Source organism: Solanum dulcamara, chromosome 4 (assembly GCF_947179165.1).
Source record: "Solanum dulcamara chromosome 4, daSolDulc1.2, whole genome shotgun sequence".
NCBI classification, from domain to species: domain Eukaryota; kingdom Viridiplantae; phylum Streptophyta; class Magnoliopsida; order Solanales; family Solanaceae; genus Solanum; species Solanum dulcamara.
Window position 1 is genome coordinate 65474014 of NC_077240.1, and position 21595 is coordinate 65495608.

Below are 21595 nucleotides of genomic sequence, written 5' to 3' on the forward strand. Positions count from 1 at the left end.
TATATTCTGCTCGACTCTGACAATAATGAGAATTTAGTGTGGGGGAGGAAGCACCACAACTAAAGTTTGATATGATAATAAATAATGAAAATAAATTGGACACGAGAATTTTACGTGGAAACCCCTCAAACAGATAGAGGGGAAAAACCACAGGGTAGAACGATTTTATTATGATAATATGAGAGTACATTCAAGACTTCTATAGGTATGTCACCTTACGATCTTGTGTTTGGGAAGTCGTTCCATCTGCCCGTGGAGTTGGAGTACAAAGCCATGTGGGTGCTAAAGAAGCTGAATCTGGATTGGAATGTCACATCAAAACAAAGGATGAATCAACTAAATGAGGTTGAAGAGTTTCGCCTAAACGCATATGAAAGTTCAGCCTTTTACAAGAAGGGAATGAAGAAGTATCATGATCAAAACATTGAAAAGCGAGTATTTGCACTTGAAGATTTGGTCCTTCTGTTTAACTCAAGTCTGCACTTATTTCCTGGCAAACTCAAGTCGAAGTAGATAAGACCATTTTGAATGGTTCAGGTATTTTCACATGGTGCGGTCAAATTGAAGAATTGTGATGGATCGAGATTCAAAGTAAACGGACAAAGAATCAAAGCTAACATGGGCATCGAGGAAAAGATCAAGATCGTGATAGTATGGATTCTTGGTGAAGTCTGAGTCGTGCCGCAACGTTAAATCAAGCGTTGTTGGGAGGCAATCTAAAATGTGTTTTAGTTTTATTTCTTTGTAATTTTTCATTTTTTTAGTCTTACTTTTTAGGATAGTATAGGATAAATTAGGGTCCGTGTCAAAATAGAGTCAAGAAAAAAAAAAGTAGGTCTAAATGTGGTTACGTATTCAGGACAAAAGTAAATGCTGAAAATTTTAAGTGCAGAAGACTCTACGGAATGTTTCTACAGGTCATAGTTTGTCCTTTGGCTCGTAGGCATGGTTCGTAGACCTGCTATAGCTTTAAGTCTACGAATGCGCACTACGAATCATAGAAAATTCTACCATCCATAGCCTGTACTCATAGACTTCAGGTATGTTTTCTAAATTTTTGAAGTGTTAAGTCAGTTTACAAAACTTATCCACGGATCATAGAAATCACTACGATCCATAGACAGGCTTCGTCAACACCCAAGTCCTTTAAAAATGCACTGACCCGAGCCGCTATTGAAGGAAAATAAAAACCCAAACGGTTTGATTTTTTCTCTCACTTTCAGTATATTCTCAGAAGTTGTTCTTCTTCCACAAAATCTCCATCTCTAATCATCCTTTCATCCATAATCCTCATCTCACCGTCACCCTCCTTTCACAAAAATTCACATCATCCTAAGTTCCAAAATCCAATTCCTCATTATCCCCATTTCCCCAAAATCACAGAAGATGAAAAGGATTAAATTAACTAGAAATATGAGAGCAAGAACAAATTCAACATTCAGTGAATTCTTACTATGTATAGGTAAGAGGGAGGAGCCTACAATAAGAGATGATTTGGTGTTTCTTCCAAAACAATTGGTTATTGAAAATCAGAATAATAATACTGGTGAAGATATCATAATAAGGGAAATATTTCCATCGCTGGATGAAAATGCAAGTTATGCAAAATATATAACAAAGCAAGCTTATCCTAGCTAGCAGAAATGAATACATTGGTCAACTAAGGGTCTATTTGGAAAGTCATTCAATGTAATTACAATTGTTCTGTTTGGTTGCACAACTATAATTACAAGGTTATATTAAATTTTAAAAATAAAAGTTAATTTTTTAAATTTAAAATTTATATTAGACAAATAAGAATATTTATAAATGATATTAAATTAAATATTAATTAACAAATATATGTTCTTAACTAATATTATAAAAAATAATTTATTTATATTTTTTAAATTAGTATAAAAAAAAGGGGCAGTCCGGTGCACTAAAACTTCCACTATCAAGTTAAACTAAAAAATAAATATTTTGCAATGTGAAATATCAAGTCAATAGTACTAAAACAAATAAAATTGAAAATATGGCATAAATCCTAAATTTAACATAATGCTCTTATATCAAATTTTAATACAACGTACATAAATATGATTTTAAAAATTAAAATACTAACAAAATTATTTTTAAAAAGAAATAGAATAATAAATAATATGAAAAATTGCATGGAATGAAAAAGTAAAGGTCGAGAATGAGAATGAGAATGAAATGAACTTAGAAAATATTAGAATAATAAAAATATTTTTTAAAAAAATAGTAGAAATAACAAATAAATTAAAATGAAAAAAATATAAATATAAATAAAAAAAGAATTTTAAAACGCTTCATGTAATTACATGATGTAATTACACTAATTTCTTATCCTCCCTTGAGAATTGAAGGTGTAATTATTCTCCTTCAATTGCACTCAATTCTTGTAAGAAGAAGTAATTAGTTGGTCTATCAGGCATGCCAAAGAATCTAATTACACCAAATCTCAATTACATTGTGGCTTTGCTCTAAGTGAAATGTTAATTTCCAAGTTTTCGGATGAAAGCAAAATATTACTATCAAAGAAGAATACTTAAATACTATAACACCAAGTGGTTTGCCTTCACACAGTTACCTTCTTACATATTTAGTAATATGCAAATATATTCGAGAATCAAAATAACTACTAAATGAAATTGAATTTAGTAATATTGTAAACAAACTCACATAATTACATGCAGCAAGAATTGATCATCTCATCAGAATAAAAAATACAAGCAATTAATTTACTATCCAAAAGCAAGAAGAATATACATAAGGGTCATATAAGAGACTTAAGAGTAACATTAACCTCGCCAATGAATTCTATTAGTGGTTTTCCTTTGATGAGCAGATCGTAGTCATCACCAATATCAATAATAACACTTCCAGCAAGATGCATGAATATCAAAAGCACAAATACACAAAACTTGTTCATCAGAAAAAATAAAATAAATTTAATTAACCAAAAGATATAGAAGATAAAAATAACAACAGCCATGCCTATTTTAACCTATCTGCTGTATACGTTAGTTATGAAGAAAAATGCTCAACAGGCGGATTATCATAATCAAATTACTTGCCTAATTATCTTTACTTTTGTCTATTTGATTTGAAATTTATTATTAAAAGTATTCAAAAAATTTATTGGTACGCAGATTGGTCTTGAAGAAAAATGTGTCTATCATGTTATTAAGAAATGTGGATACTTTCAATGACTTATGTAATGGCACAAGAATGATATGTAGATGGTTTGACAAAAACGTCATACATCAGAAATAATGATGGGTCAAAATGTTTGCGAACATATGTTTATTCCAAGAATTCAACTATCGCCTCCCGAAAATAAAGATCACCCATTCAAATTCATTAAAAAACAATTTTTAGTGCGATTATGCTTTTCAATGACAATAAATAAAGCACAAAAGACAAACAATATCAAATGTTGGACTATACTTGCCACAGCATATTTTTTCACATAGACATCTATATGTTGCACTCTCAAGGGAAATATAAATGAAAACAATGAAGGTTTTGGTCATAACAGAGCAGCCAAATCGACAAAAAGGAACATACGCTAAGAACATTGTTTACAAAGAGATATTAGGTCGGATACAATAACATATTATTACCTAATACAATAAGTAATTTACACTTACAGATATATTATAACTAACGCATCTCAAATATTTGTGTTTGCAGGTTTAGAAGATACACAGTAATATTAAATACAATTGTTGTGTCAATGTAATGACATTATTCTTTCATTTTAATGACTATGCAATTTTTTATTTTAAATTCAAATTTTGGTTCAATGTAATGACATTTATTCTTACATTTTAATGACACTGTAATTTTAACCATACTCTACAAAACAACAAAATGTCGAAGTAAATTTTGTTTATCTAAATTGGGTAGAATTTAGATCAATGCTTTTTTTTTAAAAACAATATTCTCCAACAATCTAGACAAGAAATGAAAGATATCAGTCTATACAATGCTTCATTTAGGCGAAATACAAAGGCTATTGCAATTGGCATAGAAGACAGACATACAGAATCAGAAAAATCAAAGAAATTGAAGATAACATCGATAACGCAATAAATTAGAAGAGAGTAAAAAATATAATCATTTGACAAAGAAGCAAATTGAGGGTAGATGCTTTTACTGATAATCCTCTTTTTTGTGTCATGTTAATTGGTATGAAATTGTTTGGGAATATTAGTTTGTCAAAAGTACATTGACTATATAATATAGATTATTTATACATGAGTTATACACTAAATATATACATTCTGATACACTCTAAACATAAAATATACACCAAATATACATGAATATACATCAAATGAATAGTTTTTTGGTAATTATTTTGATCGAGCGCCCCGTACTGTAATTATCCCTTTTTTATTTGGGCCGGTTTTAACACCAATTTTTTTTGGACGACTTTAGATATACTTTTCCTCCTAATTTGTGCACCACAATTGAGTTTCAAGATTCACAAAATTATATTTTTATCAAATTTTAAATCATGTCTTTTAAATATTTAAAATTATTTATTATTACTATTTCATTATTAATTTTTACAAAAAAATTAAATATGTGAAATTTATTTTTTTTTTAAAAAAAACTTACACCTCACCTATAGGAATTCACCTTAAAAGTTTACAAGTTTGAATAACAAATTTCCAATAATGTCACATAAGTTCTGACAAAGGAGTTTGTGTGTCTATTTATTATTGACATTGAACTTAAAAATATAAATATGACGTTCAATTTTCTCTTAAATTAATGATACGTAAAATGTATTAAAATATCTTTTAGTATTGTGATATTAAAAAGTATAACTTACATAAATCATAAAGGGATAATTACTGTTTTTTCCTACATTTTTTTCAATTTACAGAAATCCCTTAAAAACATGGTAATCCGGATACATTAATTCAGTAACCCAGATACATTAATTCAGTAATCCGGTTACATTAATTAGGATTTTATGTATCAGCATGTAACATTTAAAGCATGATACATTGAACATAGAAATAATTTATAAATCAAAATTAATGTATCCGGATTACTGAAATAATGTATCCAGATTACTAAATTAATGTATCCGGATGGAAAAAAGAGATTTTTGAATATTTTTGAAATGGATGAAAGTAATGAAAAATATGGTAAATAAAATAGTGTAATTAGGTAATTTTTCCTATTAAGTATGCATGACAACACTTAAACTTAAAGAGTTGCCACCTAAGGAAAGATGATGTCCATTTTTTAAGACAGACTAAAAATAAAAATAAGACTAATAAAATAAAAAACTGAGTATATTAATCACTTTTAAAATTAATAAACATATGATACACATACAACAACACGTATTCTAAACTAGTCCATATAAAGGTAGATTAGGCCATAATTCTTTTTCTAGGACTTGAACCCAATATTTTATCATCATAGTGCATTGGTACTTTAACTCAATGTTTTACTCATACAAAGGCGTATTAGAGCCTTTTTGGATGGGCTTTAAGTTGATCAAACCAACTTATAAGTCCCTTTTTAGCTTTTGAACGTATTTGCCTAATGCTAACTTTAAACCATAAAGTTCTTAAAGCTAGTCAAAAATAAAAAGTTAGAATTTCTAAAAAAAAAATCCAAGTGCTTAAAACCATTTTGTTTGACCATGAAAATTACTTTTATATCCCTTATATTTTAACTAAATTCTCAAACTACCCTTTTTATTCTTTTAACCCTAAAATTCAAACACTTATTTTCAACATAAGCACTTTTATCCAAACACTCAACTGCTTATTTATAAAAATAACTTTCAGCACTTTAAAGTTCTAAAAGCACTTCATACATAAAAGTTACTTTTTTAAGCCCATCCAAACGGGCTCTTAAGCCGTAATTTGCTAAGACTTGAACCCAATATTTTATCATCATGGTGCATATATTTGAAATGGCTTACCCCCTTAGTGTGGTGAAATTTTAATTCATCGTCTTACCCTCAACCATTGACATAATAACCATTGACATAATAGGCCAAAATGTAATGAAACTCAACCCAAACCTTTAAAAATAATACCACATTTAGTGGTTATAATTTTGATGGTCATAAGCACAAAAATATGTAATTGTTAGATTCAAAATGAATTCAACGAAGAAACTTAACCAATTACACCATGCAAATCTAGTGTGCTTAATCTTAAAGAGGGTTATGATCATAGGGACTATCTACTTGGACTTGGTACAAAATGTCACTACATTTCCAAATGAAAATCAAAATAATTTTTTCCATGTGAAGGACTTCGACAATTTCAAATCTCAAGAAAATAAAAATAGAACATTGAAAAGTTATTCGAGAATTACCATGTCAAATGGATAGATTTTGAGGTTAATGGAAAGATAACATGAAAGAGTATATAAAAGGGTGAGAAACGTATCTGTGCATTATATTTTCAAGAAATTTTTCATTTTTCTTGATATGGAATTAGGATAAAGTTACTCCCCTAGCATGAATAAAGTTTTCATTTCTCAAAGTATTGACAGTAACCTTAGTGCAGCCCATCTAGTTAAGATGGTTAGAACATCTTGCCTTGTTGTAAAATATAAACAATATAGAACATATAATATAAACAAGAGATCTGGAGAGTAGAATGTAGAGATCATTTATAATTCTATCTTCAAGTATCTTATAATGGTGAATGACAATCTTATTTATAAATTGAGAAATCACTACAAAAGTCACTATATTAAATGCTAAATTAATAGATACAGAGTGTGTTTGGTATGAAGGAAAGAAAATCAACTTATTTTTCTCAAATTTAAGAAAAAATGACTTCATTCCAAAAACTAAGAAAAATATTTTTCAAAAACTCTCCTCCAACCTCAAATTACAATTATTCTTCTTACCCTACCCCCTACCATGAGCCCCCTCCGCCCAAAAAAAAAATTAATTTTTTTTTTAAGAAAAAATTAAAAATTTATTTTTGAAAAATATTTCACATTTTGAAAATTTCATTTTTTTAACCTATCCCTACGCCGACCACCCTATCCCAAAAAAATTAAAACTTTTTTTTTAAAAAAAATATTTTAAATTTTAAAAATTTCATTTTTTAGCCTACCTCGCCCCTCCCCCTACCAAACCCCACCTCCACCCTCACCGGCCCCCCTCCCCCGGACCCACAAAAAAAAAAAAAAATTATTTTTGAAAAATATTTCAAATTTTGAAAGTTTCATTTTTTTACTCCACTCACTAACTCGACCCCCCAACCATCCCCCCCCCCCCCACAAAAAATATATATTAAAAGTTTATTTTTGAAAATATTTCAAATTTTAAAAATTTCATTTTTTTACCCCCTACTCCGACCCCACACCCCCACGCCCCACCCCCACAAATAAAATTTAAAAAAATTATTTTTGAAAAATATTTCAAGTTTTGAAAATTTATTTTTTAAAAAAATCAAATTATTTGAAAATTAAGTTTGAAATCGGGTGTGGTCGGATTTTGGTTTGAAAGTCGGGATCGAGTCTAAATTTGAAAGTCAAATCTTGGGTTGAAAGTCGAGTTATGTCTCACATCAGGTATAGGGGTCGGATCCCGAGTCAATTACTAGGGTTGATTTTCATGTCAGAAATTATTTTCCTAAAAAATATTTTCTATTATCTAGTAAAAAATAAAAGATATTTTCTAAAAAATATTTTCATTCACTAATCAAAAAATAGAAAATATTTTTTTTTAAAAAAAATTATCACTCACCAATCAAACATGAGAAAATAAGTTAAAAACCAACTTATTTTCCAAGAAAACATTTTCCTTCGTACCAAACACATCCTACAATCTTATCCAAAATGATTCATAATGTATACATGAATAATGTAAATTACTTATTCAATAAATTTATAACAACCTTGCTTTTTTTAAAAAAAATAAAATTTGTGAGCCGCATTTTGATAACGTGAAGCACCTTCAATTCCCAGGAAGCAGCTATCTTGACCTTTTCCCAAATTCCAAAACAGTACTCTCTTTCAAATCACATCCATCTTCCAAAATATGAAATAAAAATAAAAAAAATAGTAGCATAATCCATCTACATCATAGTATAACTATTTCAGGGTTATGTACTAGCACTAATAGCATCACTTGCCTTCCATTCCTCCTCTTTCTCTGGGGAGACTATCAAGAACAATGAGTTTCAATCCAAGAATCCAACTGACTATTCTCCTTCTACTCCTCCTCTTATCTCCTTCTTCCCTTTCTTTCAATCTACACACTTCTACCAACACAACAGTATACCAAATCCTCACAAAATACAGTCTTCCTCAAGGGCTTTTACCAAGCTCTGTAAAATCCTACACTCTCTCCGACGATGGCACATTTGAAGTTTTATTGGAGAAGCCTTGTTATGTGGAGTTTGAGTATTTAGTTTATTATGCTGAGAAGGTTACTGGGAAGCTGAGTATTGGATCGATTACTGATTTAGAAGGAATTGAAGTTAAGAGATTCTTGTTATGGTTAAATGTGAATGAGATCCGAGTGGATTTGCCATCGTCTGGTAGTATTTACTTTCAAGTTGCCTTTATTAACAAGAAGCTTGATATCAAACAGTTTGAAACTGTTCATTCTTGCCGGGATAATGCTTTTGCCTTGTGTGGAGGACCATCTCTCAGACAGGTGTGATTTTTTAAGTTTCATTGGTTTTTTCTTCGAATGTATTAATATATTGTTGATGGAGAAAAATGGTAAGTACTACTTTCCTCCATCCCATTATTGATGAATATGATGGTCCTTGACTGGAGTTCAGAATGTTAATTTGACTTGTAAATTACATTATTGATGTTGGGGAAAATAGGAGCTAATGGTTGAATAGATTGTTTAGGATGAAATCATACCAAACATTTTGGAATGTCCCTAAATGGAAAGACTATGGTACAAATTGGGACAGAGGAAGTGGTAATTAGGGAATATGGCCTTGTATGATAACACGTCGTGTTAATGAGACCGTAAGAAACGTGAGGTTTAGTATGCTATGAAATTAATGTGATTGAGATTATTTCCTCTGTTTGGCAGCCAAAACATAGTTGAGGCTATGAGTTGAATTGCTCTACACAAATTTCTCAATTTATAGTAGGGGTAAGGTCTGGTTACACACCACCCTCCCCAAACTCCACTTGTGGAATTACACTGGGTATGTTGTTGTTGTTGTAGTAGTAGTATGGGAAAATCTTGTTTTAGCAAAGTTACTATTGTCCAATGTGATAAATCCTGTATGCGCTCCCCAAACATGAATATGATTTGGATTGCAGAACGCCTTTAAAGTTATATTTGGGCTTTATCCATGATTCTAAATTTTAGAAATGCTTTCGGTGGGCTTTCATGCTATTAAAGGTTTATCCTACTCCTGACTCTATCGTGGAGAAATTATTGCTCAGCTGTTGTGCACTTTTTTTTTGATAACCGTAGTGTCCGGGTTAGTTTGGGCATACCTCGACTAATTCTACAAAGTACTTGTCACCTCCCACCAGCAATAGGTACCAGGTAACTCTGTCCAATAAGGCTAGAACATATTGGAAGAAATCACCTAGTATTTTTGTCTCAGTTCTTATGTACTATGATAGCATGCTTGAACACCAAATAGTAGTAACGACTTCATGAATTGTAATATCCTCCATCAAGTTGTATCAGAGGCATAAACTATCTTTATTAGTTTTTACCACTTATATTCTCTGGTCTCGCATATATCAACGTGGTTCTTTTCTTCACTGTGGGTCAATGCTGATATTGTTGTGCAAAATTTGAGTGAGGAATAAATAATTGTCTAAGGGGATTGAAAAATTGTTGTGTTACATGCCAAGACTTCCAATAGTATGGCAACATTTTGTATACATGGTTCCATATTGTAAACTAAACACTAGCACCTAAAATGCACAAAGATGCAGGAGATTCCTAGAAATAGAAATTATTATCTGTAGAGAGAAATAAGGAAAAGGAAAAGGAAAAATTAGACTTAAGGATTTGGAAGCAGGGAGATGTGAAGGGAAGTAACAACCTTTGTTTCATGGGGTCCTCTATAGAGGTACCCTAAAGTAGAAGAGGAAAGGAGAGGGGAATATTACATAGGTGGGATTCGATCCCGCATCACACGGTAAAGGATGAGCGGCTCACACCATGTGAGTACCCTCCAACCCCTCTTTTCGTGGATTAACTGGTTCCTTAAGAACATTGGGAAAAAGCGTTCATTTAATCCTTCCTGAAAATTTCCTCTCTACTTGGTCAAGTTAAGCAGCTTCTGGAGCTTGCAAAATCATGTCGGAAATCTTGGTTACATATATGGGCAAATTAAGCAATCAGATTGAAAATTGTTTATCACGTTCTTCTTAGCAAAGTTGTTGAGCAATAAATCTCTAGTTGAGGAAACCCTAATTAACATTTACATGTTAGTTTCGTCGTCAAATCATGTCGCTGATTAGTTATTTGGTGGTAATTAGTATTGTAGCGTCTAGCTAATTTCCTTGTACAGCTGTGTTGATTATATTTGCATAAGTTTCATTATCATTATATATTAGGTTGATTACCTCTGGTGAATCAGTAGCTATCTCCAATCGTTTGACTTGCATCCCTTCAAGTCCTTGTTAAAAAATGGTACACTACAGAGCAGGTTGTTGAAAGTGTCACACCCCCTTTAGAAGGTTTAAGCATTCCTTGCAGAAAAGAAATTCTCAAAGCTTCACCTTTCAAGAAGCCTCTTGAGAAACACACATCTTTGATTACTGCAGTAGATGTCAACAAAATCTTCGAGCAGAATAACTACACCAACCAGGTTCTTCATGTGGTTTCCCAACAAATCGAAGAATCCAAAGGTAGTTACAAAGGTATAAGCCAGATTGGAGATAAACCAAGTACGTCCAAAGCTAGCCCCTAAATTGAGACTAACCCCATCTTCAAAATCCCTGAATTCTCCAAAGAAGAATTTCCTAAACTAGCTGATCAGTTTAGTCAGTTCAATGATCTTTTAGAAAGAATCAATAGTCAGCTCTCTAAGCTCAACATCACTACGGGAAATAAGCTTAGACCCTTGAGAGGAGACACCGTGATGGGAGGACGCTATCCCAATAACATAAATTATTATCTTAGACCTTCTTTTCCTGATGTTCAGTTTGAAGAAGATACCCTTCACCCAACTGTAGTTGCAGATGGAACGGGAATACAAGAATGGAACATCGACGAAATGGCCAAAGGTCAAATCTATGGTAAACTTCAGAAAATGGGAATGAATATCACGGCCTACAAAATGAGGAGCGCCAGTGATAAACAAGCTGCAAATAGGCTTATTGCAGGTTTTACGGAAACCTTAAAAAATTGGTGGGACAATTATCTCACTGATCATAACAAGACTGAAATCCAGAATGCCGTTACTACTAAAATAGTAGTAAAAACAGAAAATGAAGTTGAAACTGCTTCAGAGGTAGTTGTTGAAGATGCAACTGCTACTTTGATATATTGCATAGCCAAGCACTTTGTGGGCGAACCCGATTTTGAACAACTTGTACTGTAAAAAGTTAACACTCCTATAAATTTTTGAGTGGCAGGTGGATCATTTGCATACTCCTATAAATTTTTCTTTAACCTGTCATAAAGAGGTTTACGGATTTGTCAAACCTTAGGGATAAAATCTGCAACATAATTAAGGTTTTCAAGAAACCTTTGCAACTGGATTTTGTCAGAAATAACATCCGGAAACTTATCAGAAAACTCAATGGCTCTGCAAATTGGTTTGTACGTACCTTGGTACAAATCATGACCAAGAAATCTGATTTTTGTTTGAAACAGTTTGATCTTCTTGGAGCTGACAACAAGACCATTTTGTTTGACAATTTTATAGAAAATATTCAAATGCTTAAAATGAGAATCAATGTCCTCGAAAAATATCAGTACATCATCAATGTAGACAATTGAAATATGGCTGATATGATTGAAAATAGAATTCATAATATCCTGAAATTCTGAAGGGGCACTCTTTAACCCAAAAGGCATAATATTCCATTCATATTGTCCAAACGAGACATTGAAAGTAGTTTTATACTTATCTTTTTCAGAAATCTGAATTTGCCAGAAATCCGATTTCATATCAAATTTGCTATAAACATTGGCTTTGAAAGTTCTTTTTAAAAGATCCCTTTTGTTAGGAATCGGATATCGAATCCACTTTAAAGCAGTATTCAAAGGTTTATAATTGATAACAAGTCTAGGAAAACCTCTTTTTTTCTCCGTTGCATTGTTAACATAAAAAACTGAACAGCACCAAAGGGATTTAGAAGATCTAATAATCTTATTAGCCAAAAGAGTATTAATTTCTTTTTTACAGATTTCCATCACTTCGTGGTTCATCTGAATAGGCCTAGCTTTCATAGAAATGACCTTCTCATTGAATACATCAATATATGGAAGATCAACAGTGTGAGCTTTACGATCCCAAAAAGCATTTGGAAAATCTGAGCAAATTTTCTTTTCGAAAGTTTTTTGGAGATTGGCAATCTTAGTTACCACTAGCAAATATTTGTTTGGAAACAAGATTTTTAACATCCTTTTGAAGGATGTCTTTAACAGATTTACAATCTACGCAAAGCAGGAGTTCTTTATTAATAAGATCATCCTGAAACTTAGTTATGCAAAGAACTATAGCAAAAACTTCCTTTTTCACAGTACTATTATTCTTTTGAGCGGAATTCCATATTCCAGAGGTATAACGAACTAATTGCTCAATTGATTTTGGGGATTTTCTTTGTTTAAGAGGGGGCCAGCTTTGGATGTTGTTGCAAATCTTTATTCTATTCGAGAAAAGATGTCCCCTATGCAACAGTATATTGTGCTTATGTGTGTAGAGTTTCCCATAGCAAGATCAATAGAAATGTTTTCTTCAAATTTTTATTTTTACTCTTGGACTCTTGGTTTACTCATTGCTTCTTGTCTTGTCTCCGACAGAACTCTAATTCTACTAAAACTTCTTTGCGACAAAAGATAAATAAGGAATAGGAGAATTTGTTATCTGGATGCTTCCTCCTCTATGTTTTACTCATTGTTTCTGTTTAACTTTCTTAATTCACAACTTGCCTAGACAGAATGCGAATTTTCTGAGAAATTTATTGAGAAGAAATGACAAGTAACAACACAGGCTGTTTTCGTTAGCTAATGTTAACTAAAGATAAAAAGGATGGTAACCTTCTCGGAGAATTACTCTCTATCTGGTTGGACGAAACCATTACTCAACAACATTATTATCAAGGTTGGCAAACTTCATTCCAGCTAATTTTGTCTCAAACGATGTTTTGGGATACCGTTGCTTGAAATATTGGGTAATTGTGGAACAGGTGAGCACTTCTATTGACATTAGATATGAAAATCTCTACAACAGGTCATCATACAGTCCCTGAATGTCAGCCGTTGGTGCTTTTATCTACCTGTAAAAGAAGCTGGCTGTTATATTGATGAAGTTACTATCTTAAGCATATTATTTTCAAATGATATCTGAAGAGATTACGGGAAATGCATAGGATTTAGATTATTTCTTGATAAGTTAAGTGCATAGGATTAAAATTGAACAGAAGCAATACAAATTGAATAATAGTTGTAGAGTGTAGTCTTTTTTCTTTTTTGATAATGGTAATATATTAACACGTATACTATACCAACTGTATAGTCCCCCGAAAATAATAAACAATTACAAGTAAAAGGAAGCCTTCCTAGCTATGTTTCTTCTTACTGTTGTCTAAAGCATCAAAAATTTCTCAGCTTCTATTAAACATTCCTGTTTACATCATAAATAATAAAGGACTAAGCATTTCATCTTCAACTTCTGGATGTTGCGGTGCTTGTCCTCATAACTCCTCTGATTTCTCTCTCCTCAAACAGTCCACCATATACAAGCGGGAAAATCCTCTCTCCTTCTGGTTGGTCAAATTTCCATCTCCGCCCTAACTGTTTTGTACTTCCCTTGTGCTACCTGACATCATTCACCTGATTCCCCTCAGATTGATGAAGATTTTCCATAACTGATGTGTCACTTACAATGTAAAAAGGGATGGTTGGTTGTCTTTGCCTGTTCTCCACATAAAGCATAGCTATACCACTTTCTTTTCAAATTATCCCATGTCAATACTGCTTCTTTGGCCACCAGCGATGCAAAGCATGCTACTTTGAATGGAATCTTGACTCTCCAGATCAGCTTCCATGGCCAGCAGCCCACTTGATTGTTGGACAAGGTCTGTTCTCTGTATGCATCTCTCACAGAAAACTTGTCTATTCCTTTACCGTTCCATACAATCCTTATCTCCAGTAGTGTCTTTGGACTGACTTAAGCTACTATATAATTCAGTTATTCCCCAATACCCAATCATTTAGACATCTTCTAAAGGTATGCTCCATACCTGCTCAAACCATACTTCAGCCACTGTTGCATCCTGTTGTTGGCATGTGTAGATGTCTGGATATATTTGTTTCAATGGTCCATGACCAATCCAATTTTCCTCACAAAAAGATATGTAAGTTCCAAACAAATGTTGCAAGCTTATGATAAAAGGAAAGGAGCTTGGCTAATGACATTCTTGTGGGTTTTCAAACTATGTTTTCAGATGATTTTGATGTTTAATTTATCTATTGTGTGCTCAGCTCATAGAATCTTCAACTTGTCCAAAATGAGCTAATTTAGCTCCAGAAACTAGGTCAACCAAAATAAACAAAATTTTGGAGACTTCGTAGCTTATACTTCCCTCCACCAACATTTTCTCCATCCCTTGTCTGCAATTTCTCATACCTATGCAAACTCCCTGTAATCTGTTGATCATTCTCCCATGTTATTGCCAGACCCTACTGGTCCATCATCCATGAGGGGGGGTTGGGCACTGTGATTTGCTGGGGTTCACAGCGGGATGTTGGTGAGATTACAGGGAGTTCGGTAGCTGGAGCAGTTGAAGATGGTGATGGAGGGCACAAAAAGCTAGTGGAGCTTTTGGATTTGTACTTAATCATATTGACTCTTTAACCAGAGGACTATGTTGGGTTTTTCTTTTCTAATAAGGTGATGATAAAGAAGTGTTGAGAGAGTAGACAAGGAAGAGCAGTAAATTTTCTTTGACATTGTACTACATTCAACCATGATAGGTGATAAGACCTCAGTACGATTGTAGCGTAATCTCTTATTGGTTTTAACCTGGTCTACATTTAGTTCAAATACCTCTTCGATTGTACTTCTTTAAGGAAGGGAGGATGAAAACATGTTATAGTACTTGGTGAGATTTATCTTTTCAAAGCTTTATCTACTTTACTGTATTAGTGCTTCCTGATGAGATGTCTAACCCTCACCTTTTTTGGTTCCAAAGGTCAACTGTAGCAATTTCTCATCCTATTGAACTGTATTCTCAAAGAGTTTTAACCTTTCAAATCAAAGAATCATAATGCGATATAGGAAAGCTCCTAGGTGTTATGACTTGTAACGAGCAAAGTTTTTGACTGTTAATTTCTATCATTGATTGATTATGCAGTAATTGTTTTGGTTTAGTTTACTATTGGTAGTTATTGTCTATCTGATGGTTAGGTGAAAGCCTCCTTTATTACTTCATATAACACCTTAACAGATAACAAGACGATGGAATGTTATACCAATGGCTACTTTTATTTTCATTTCTTTTCTCTATGTACCCTTGGTGGATACACTGCTATCCACTTCATTTATTAGATGTAGAACTCTGGGATGAGCTCTGTTGGGTTGAAATTTTACTGTTGCAATTCTTTTCACTGTATGTTGGAAAAAGAAGAACAGCACACCATCATACTGGTCTGAACTTTATCTTCTTGTCAGGATTTGATATTTCAAACTGACTGATCTCGCATTTTTACAGCTTCTGGCTCCTGTCAATAATATAGAAATGCTTGTTACGGAGTAGCCTGGGGCCTAATACATATCTCAAGCCAAAAGTTGGAGCAGCTGGTGATATCATCTACTCACTTATTCAGCTCTTTTGAAGCAAGGGTTGTTAACGCTGCATGTATTAGATGTATGAGCAAGTAAATCAAGATTCCACGAATATATCGTGTATAACGAGTTTATCAATTATGTAGTTTTGATGTATGCTTCTCTTCGTCACCTCCCCCTCCTGCCCTGTTCCCCCATTTCCGCGGAAAGATTAGAGGAAAAATATCAGAACTTGACAAAGAACGTATGGATATAACCCAGTTTAGCAGTTGAATATCAAAATTTTATTTGGATGATTAAGGGTAATAACCATAGGATATCAGTTGCTTCTTTTATTGGTACTTCTGTTGCTGCTGCAATGCTAGATGATATAAATATATGGCAGGAACGTACAACTAATTAATCCAAAAAATGATTATAAAGGCTTGAGCTTGAGCATGATTCTCCACCTCGTTGTATAGATATACTCGAAAAACTTATGAATTGGAAATCCAAGTGCTATTTTTGAGAGTTGATGCTGTCGGGAGTCTCCATTTTCAATGAATTTAGAAGGGAGTCTACATTTTCAAGTGCTGATGAGGATCATCATCAGTAGAATTATGAAATTGAATAGTGTTTGCATAGTCAATTTCCTGATCCATGTTCGCACACACATTAACCTCCTCAGGCAGATTATTAGTTGCTTGCACAGCGGCAGCAGCAACTGCTTTTGCTGCAACTTGCGCGGCTAGTGCTTGTTGAGTTACTCGTTGTGCCATGATAGCCCGATTCACATAAAAAAACAGAGTGTGATGGAACACCAATAAGTAAGATCGTATTTTTTTTTTTATAACAACGTAAAAATTTGATATGCTCAAAATTACACTTGAAGATGATGTAATACAGTCAGTCATATGTAAATATAATAACCTAAACAAGATTAGGGTCAAATTCCACCTGGAATAGAAAGAAATACTACAGTTGGACGAATAGTTGATTAATAGTCTGATTTCTATTTTGTGAAAGTACAAAAGATTTTGTTTTTTTTCTAAAGACAGAGATTGCATAAATAACTTTTGAGTTATTCTATATGATTAAATAACTAAGGTTGTGTCCCCATTGAGATGCACCGTTCTCATTTTTCATAAAATTATGTAAACTTTATCTAAATCCCATAATGGAAAAATCTAATTACTATACATCTCTCATTATATCAAAATTATCCGATTTCCCTTTTTTTTTTCAATTTTTCTGATACATTAGTTATGTATCTGATACATTAATTTAGTTGTAGAATAATTAATGAAGATCATCTATTTATGGATAGTATCTTAATATAAGGTATGATTAGTTTTTTAAATCAATTACTGATCTAATTAATGAGATTAATTTGGTAAAAAAAACGGTTGTGTACATGAAGATTCAAGCCCAAAAACATAGCATAAATTCAAACCAAATTCGATTTCAATTTTTTTTCCAGTTTTGCTGATATATAAGTTATGTATCTGATACATCAACTTTAGTTGTAGAATATTTAATGCATATCAGCTATTTATGGTTAGTATCTTAATATAAGGTATGATTGGTTCTTTAATTGAATTACTGATCTAATTAATGAGATTAATTTGTTAAAAAAAAGCAATTGTTATGTTCATGAAGATTCAAGCCAAAAAACAGAGCATCGTCTCGAATGGAAAAAACAGAGCATCAATTCAAACCGAAGTCGTTTTCAATTATTTTTTCAGATTTGCTGATACATAAGTTATGTATATGATACATCAACTTTAGCTATAGAATAATTAATGCACATAAGCTATTTATGAATAGTAGATTGAGATAAGGTATGATTGACTCTTTAAATCAATTACTGATCTAATTAATGGGATTAATTGGTTAAAGAAGGCAACAGTTATGTACATAAAGTTTCAAGCCAAAAAACAGAGCATCGACTCCAAGAAAAACAACGGAGCATCAATTCAAAACAAAATTCGTGTTTCATCAATTAATCGATGATTCAAAATTATCAAAAAAATTAGCCCTATATGCCGTGCCGAATATCAATGGGTGGGACGGGATCTTCTTGATGATGTATTTCATTTCCTGCATTGACATGAAAAATGGTTAAATACAACTTGAACTTTATACATAAATACGATGTATCATATGCATTAAAATATTTGATACACGAGATTCTGATACATACAAAAGATGTATCAGAAGCAGTAAGACTTTATAAATTATAATCCGATACATAAATGTAGATGTATCAGAATCATTAAAACTTGATACAATAGAAACTGACACTTAAACACGATATATCAGAAGTAGTAAATCTCCAAAAAAATAGCATTTAAAAAATACACTATGTATCAGAAGAGTTAGCGCTTGATACATGATAAGCTGATACATAAATGATATGTATCAGAATCAAAAATCCTTCATAAAAACTTCATTAAAAAAAACCTTAATTGAACCCATACCTTTGGGAGATTAGGGTGTGTTGTAACCCCTTCAATCTTGTTGTCTAGTTCTTTAGATGCATGTTTAACTGGAGCTTTCGACTTTAATTTCTCACGTAGCTTATCTATTACTGCTGAATCGTTACGATGTTTGGATTTAACCTCGTCGTAACCTTCCCAAGATGAATCAGAACTAGGTGAAACAAAAATTTCTTGATTTTTATTCGACTGTTTGAGACCATGACCGGATTCCATATGTATCATTGAAGATATGAGTTACAAAAACAGAAAGATTTACAGAAGAAAGCAAATGATATCAATTTTAGAAGATTTTTTAAAGATTTACAGAAGAAATCAAACGATACAAATGTTAGGAAAAATCAGATTGAATGAGGATGAAGTGAGATTCCATATAAGGAAAAATTAAAATATACCTTAGTTAGAACCTTGAAATTGGGTAACAGATGTACTCATAAATTCTAAATCTCAAAAACTAATGAAGAGGAGCGAATTAGGGCGAGGATTTAGGGAGGAAGAGTGATGTATCAGTGAGGGAGAGAAAGTTAAAGGAAAAAGAGGGATTTTGGAATTTTTTTGGTATAATAGAAAATATAAGTAAATATGGTATTAGAATATGTGTAAAAGGGTAATTTTTCCTAAAATTATAGGTTATCAGATTTCTAGATATGCACTCAGTCCACTACACCATCATTCAATCTTTCTCAAGAGTTGAACGATTTGTTTCAATATGATCTTTTCAAATCTATATGAGCTATTTAGATAAGAACAACTAACTGATTATAGGGGTGTACATGGACCGAGTTGGTTCGGATTTTTTACAAACCAAATCAAACCATTTGTGTCGGATTATTAAATCTATAAACCAAACCAAATCAATAAAAATCGGGTTTTTCGATATTAATTTTTCTCAATTTTTTTGGGTTTCTCGGATTTTTCATAATATCTAATAAAAAGCACAGAGCGGTACTTCTTAAAAAGAGTTCTAGTACAAAATATCAACATTAAGATGGAGGCAGAACACTGTTTGAAGTTTTAACTTTATAATATAACTTTATAAGATGAGCTTTTTTGGTATATTATTTAGATGGTCTTCTCAAGTCCAAATCTAAATGTATGAAAGAAAACAAAAATTATGAGAAAATTTTAAAAAATATTTATAAATTATATTTTAATAAATATTTTTATGTATAACATAATTTAAAAGTAGTATATCTTTAATCGGATCGGTTTGGATTCGGTTTGACTTTTTTTAGTTAAAATCAAACTAAATCAATCCTATAATGGTCGGGTTTTTTTCCAAACACCAAACCAAGTCAAACCAAACCACTAGTCGGTTTTTTTTTCCGATTTGGTTCAGTTTGTCGGTTTGATGCGGTTTATCGATTTGCCCTGTATAGCCCTAACTGATTATGTCATGAAAATTCAACTTATCCCTATGAGAATCTATTAAACAAAAGTTAGCGCCTTAAGTTCATGCTAACTATTCCTACCAAATTCTAATTCGTTTTTTCACGCAAAACTAAGAGATTGTGATTTAGATTGATGCTTGCAACCACCAACCAATCAAGAAAAATAAAAAATAGTTTCTCTAATTTTCAAAATCATACACCACATGAAAAATCTTTAAAATGCTATATCTCCATTGGGTCATAATCTCAGTAGAGGATTTAACTGCTCATAGGAAAAGGAAAGAAATAACAAGAATTGATTGCAGTCATAATGCTTACTTCATTGAAGATGAAAGAAATAACTTTGTTCTTCATTTTGACAAAAACTTTGAAAACTAGTGAGAGAAATATTGCAAAACTACAAACTACTCGATTGGGTAACTCTCTATTACGAAAATTTCCGATTCCATCCATGGGTCATACATTGATTCATACTCCGGGAATTGCCTTTAACTCTGTTGTAGATTCCACCTAGGGATTCTGATCCTCCACTGTGAATTGATCCACAAACTATATATGGATCCATGATCCGTGGGTTCTTTCGTGGGTCTTCCTACCAGCTTGATCCTCTTTAAATGTGCAGAGCACCCATTTTGCATCTTCTTTGAATATTCCCACGATGGGATTCATGACCGTATCTCAATCAATGATAATGGATTATACTTTTTTGTTAATTTCTGAGTTTTTTCTTCTTTTGGCTATTTTGATATCCAAACATTAAAAACACATAAACACATGCAAAAGGACCTATAATACTCAAGTAAAAAACATTACATGTCTTAATTTCAAGACACATCAGGTACAGCAACAACAGATATCAGTTGAACATGAACAATTCCTATACAATCCATTTCATGATACTACCCAGTAGTAACATACAAAGAATCAATACAAGGGCCTAATTTACATGAATTATAACATAATTCTCTTCCTATTCCAAACCCATGATTCTAACCCTCATTTTAGGACTAGTCCCACCATCAGTTTTAGGCCAAAACCCTCCCCTAATGATCACCAACCAATAATTATGGGTTCTAGTAATCGAATTACAAGTTGAGGGAATAATTTACTTATCTTTGGCACAAATTATAGTGGAACTCAATATAAAATTGCCCTGGATCGCTTTTGGTCTTTTAAGAATAAAGTGGGAACGACTAAAATCATTTTTGAACTTTTTCCGACTTAAGTCACATTTTGTCCCATGCCAGCGGGCCTTTGAACCTCACTTGCACCCCTCGGGATGCAAATCAAATAGTAAATCACTCAAAAAATACACTATGAACTCATATTGGGATACTCAAAACACCAATTCGAAATCGTCCAAGCACTCAAGGGTCTAAAACACTTTCAAATCCCTTGGGATCCGTAAAAACTATTCAACTAGGTCGTAGATTACCTTTTTAACCTAACCTTAATTCTAAATTTATTTTTATCTATTTTGTTGACTTTGATCAAACATCTAGTTTTCAATTTCCTAGTTTTTTTAGTTCTTTCACCGATAAACATATGATTTCCTCAAAAACTAGGACACTCATCCTCATAAGTCATAAATCATATTTTAAAGTTATGAAAGGGTCTTTTACGAAAAAGGGATCTTAATATTCAAAATGACTGTATATATCGTTACATGAAGCTGGAGGATGCTTACCACTTGAGCAATCATCTCTTGTCAGACTTGTGGTTAAGGTTTTTTTTTTAAAAAAAAACATCAAGAGCCAACATGTCT

At 32.4% G+C, this 21595-nt stretch overlaps 2 protein-coding genes across 2 annotated transcripts; both read left to right on the plus strand.

Moving 5' to 3' along the window:
- The first annotated feature begins 207 nt into the window (after positions 1-207).
- On the plus strand, positions 208-513 carry LOC129884312 (uncharacterized). The gene has a single exon (XM_055958630.1). It carries the CDS (start codon positions 208-210, stop codon positions 511-513), a length of 306 nt encoding a protein of 101 aa, XP_055814605.1.
- Positions 514-7980: 7467 nt separating this feature from the next.
- Positions 7981-16118, plus strand: LOC129887492 (uncharacterized). The gene is made up of 2 exons (XM_055962609.1): positions 7981-8668; positions 15889-16118. The coding sequence occupies exons 1-2, from the start codon at positions 8183-8185 to the stop codon at positions 15931-15933; spliced, it is 531 nt and encodes a 176-aa protein (XP_055818584.1). The 5' UTR covers positions 7981-8182; the 3' UTR covers positions 15934-16118.
- Positions 16119-21595: the final 5477 nt, after the last annotated feature.

Coding starts and splice junctions, on each gene's coding strand:
- LOC129884312 (XM_055958630.1), top strand. CDS start 208: ATGTCACCTTACGATCTTGTGTTTGGGAAGTCGTTCCATCTGCCCGTG.
- LOC129887492 (XM_055962609.1), top strand. CDS start 8,183: ATGAGTTTCAATCCAAGAATCCAACTGACTATTCTCCTTCTACTCCTC. Junction 8,669..15,888: donor GAGGACCATCTCTCAGACAG/GTGTGATTTTTT, acceptor GCATTTTTACAG/CTTCTGGCTCCTGTCAATAA.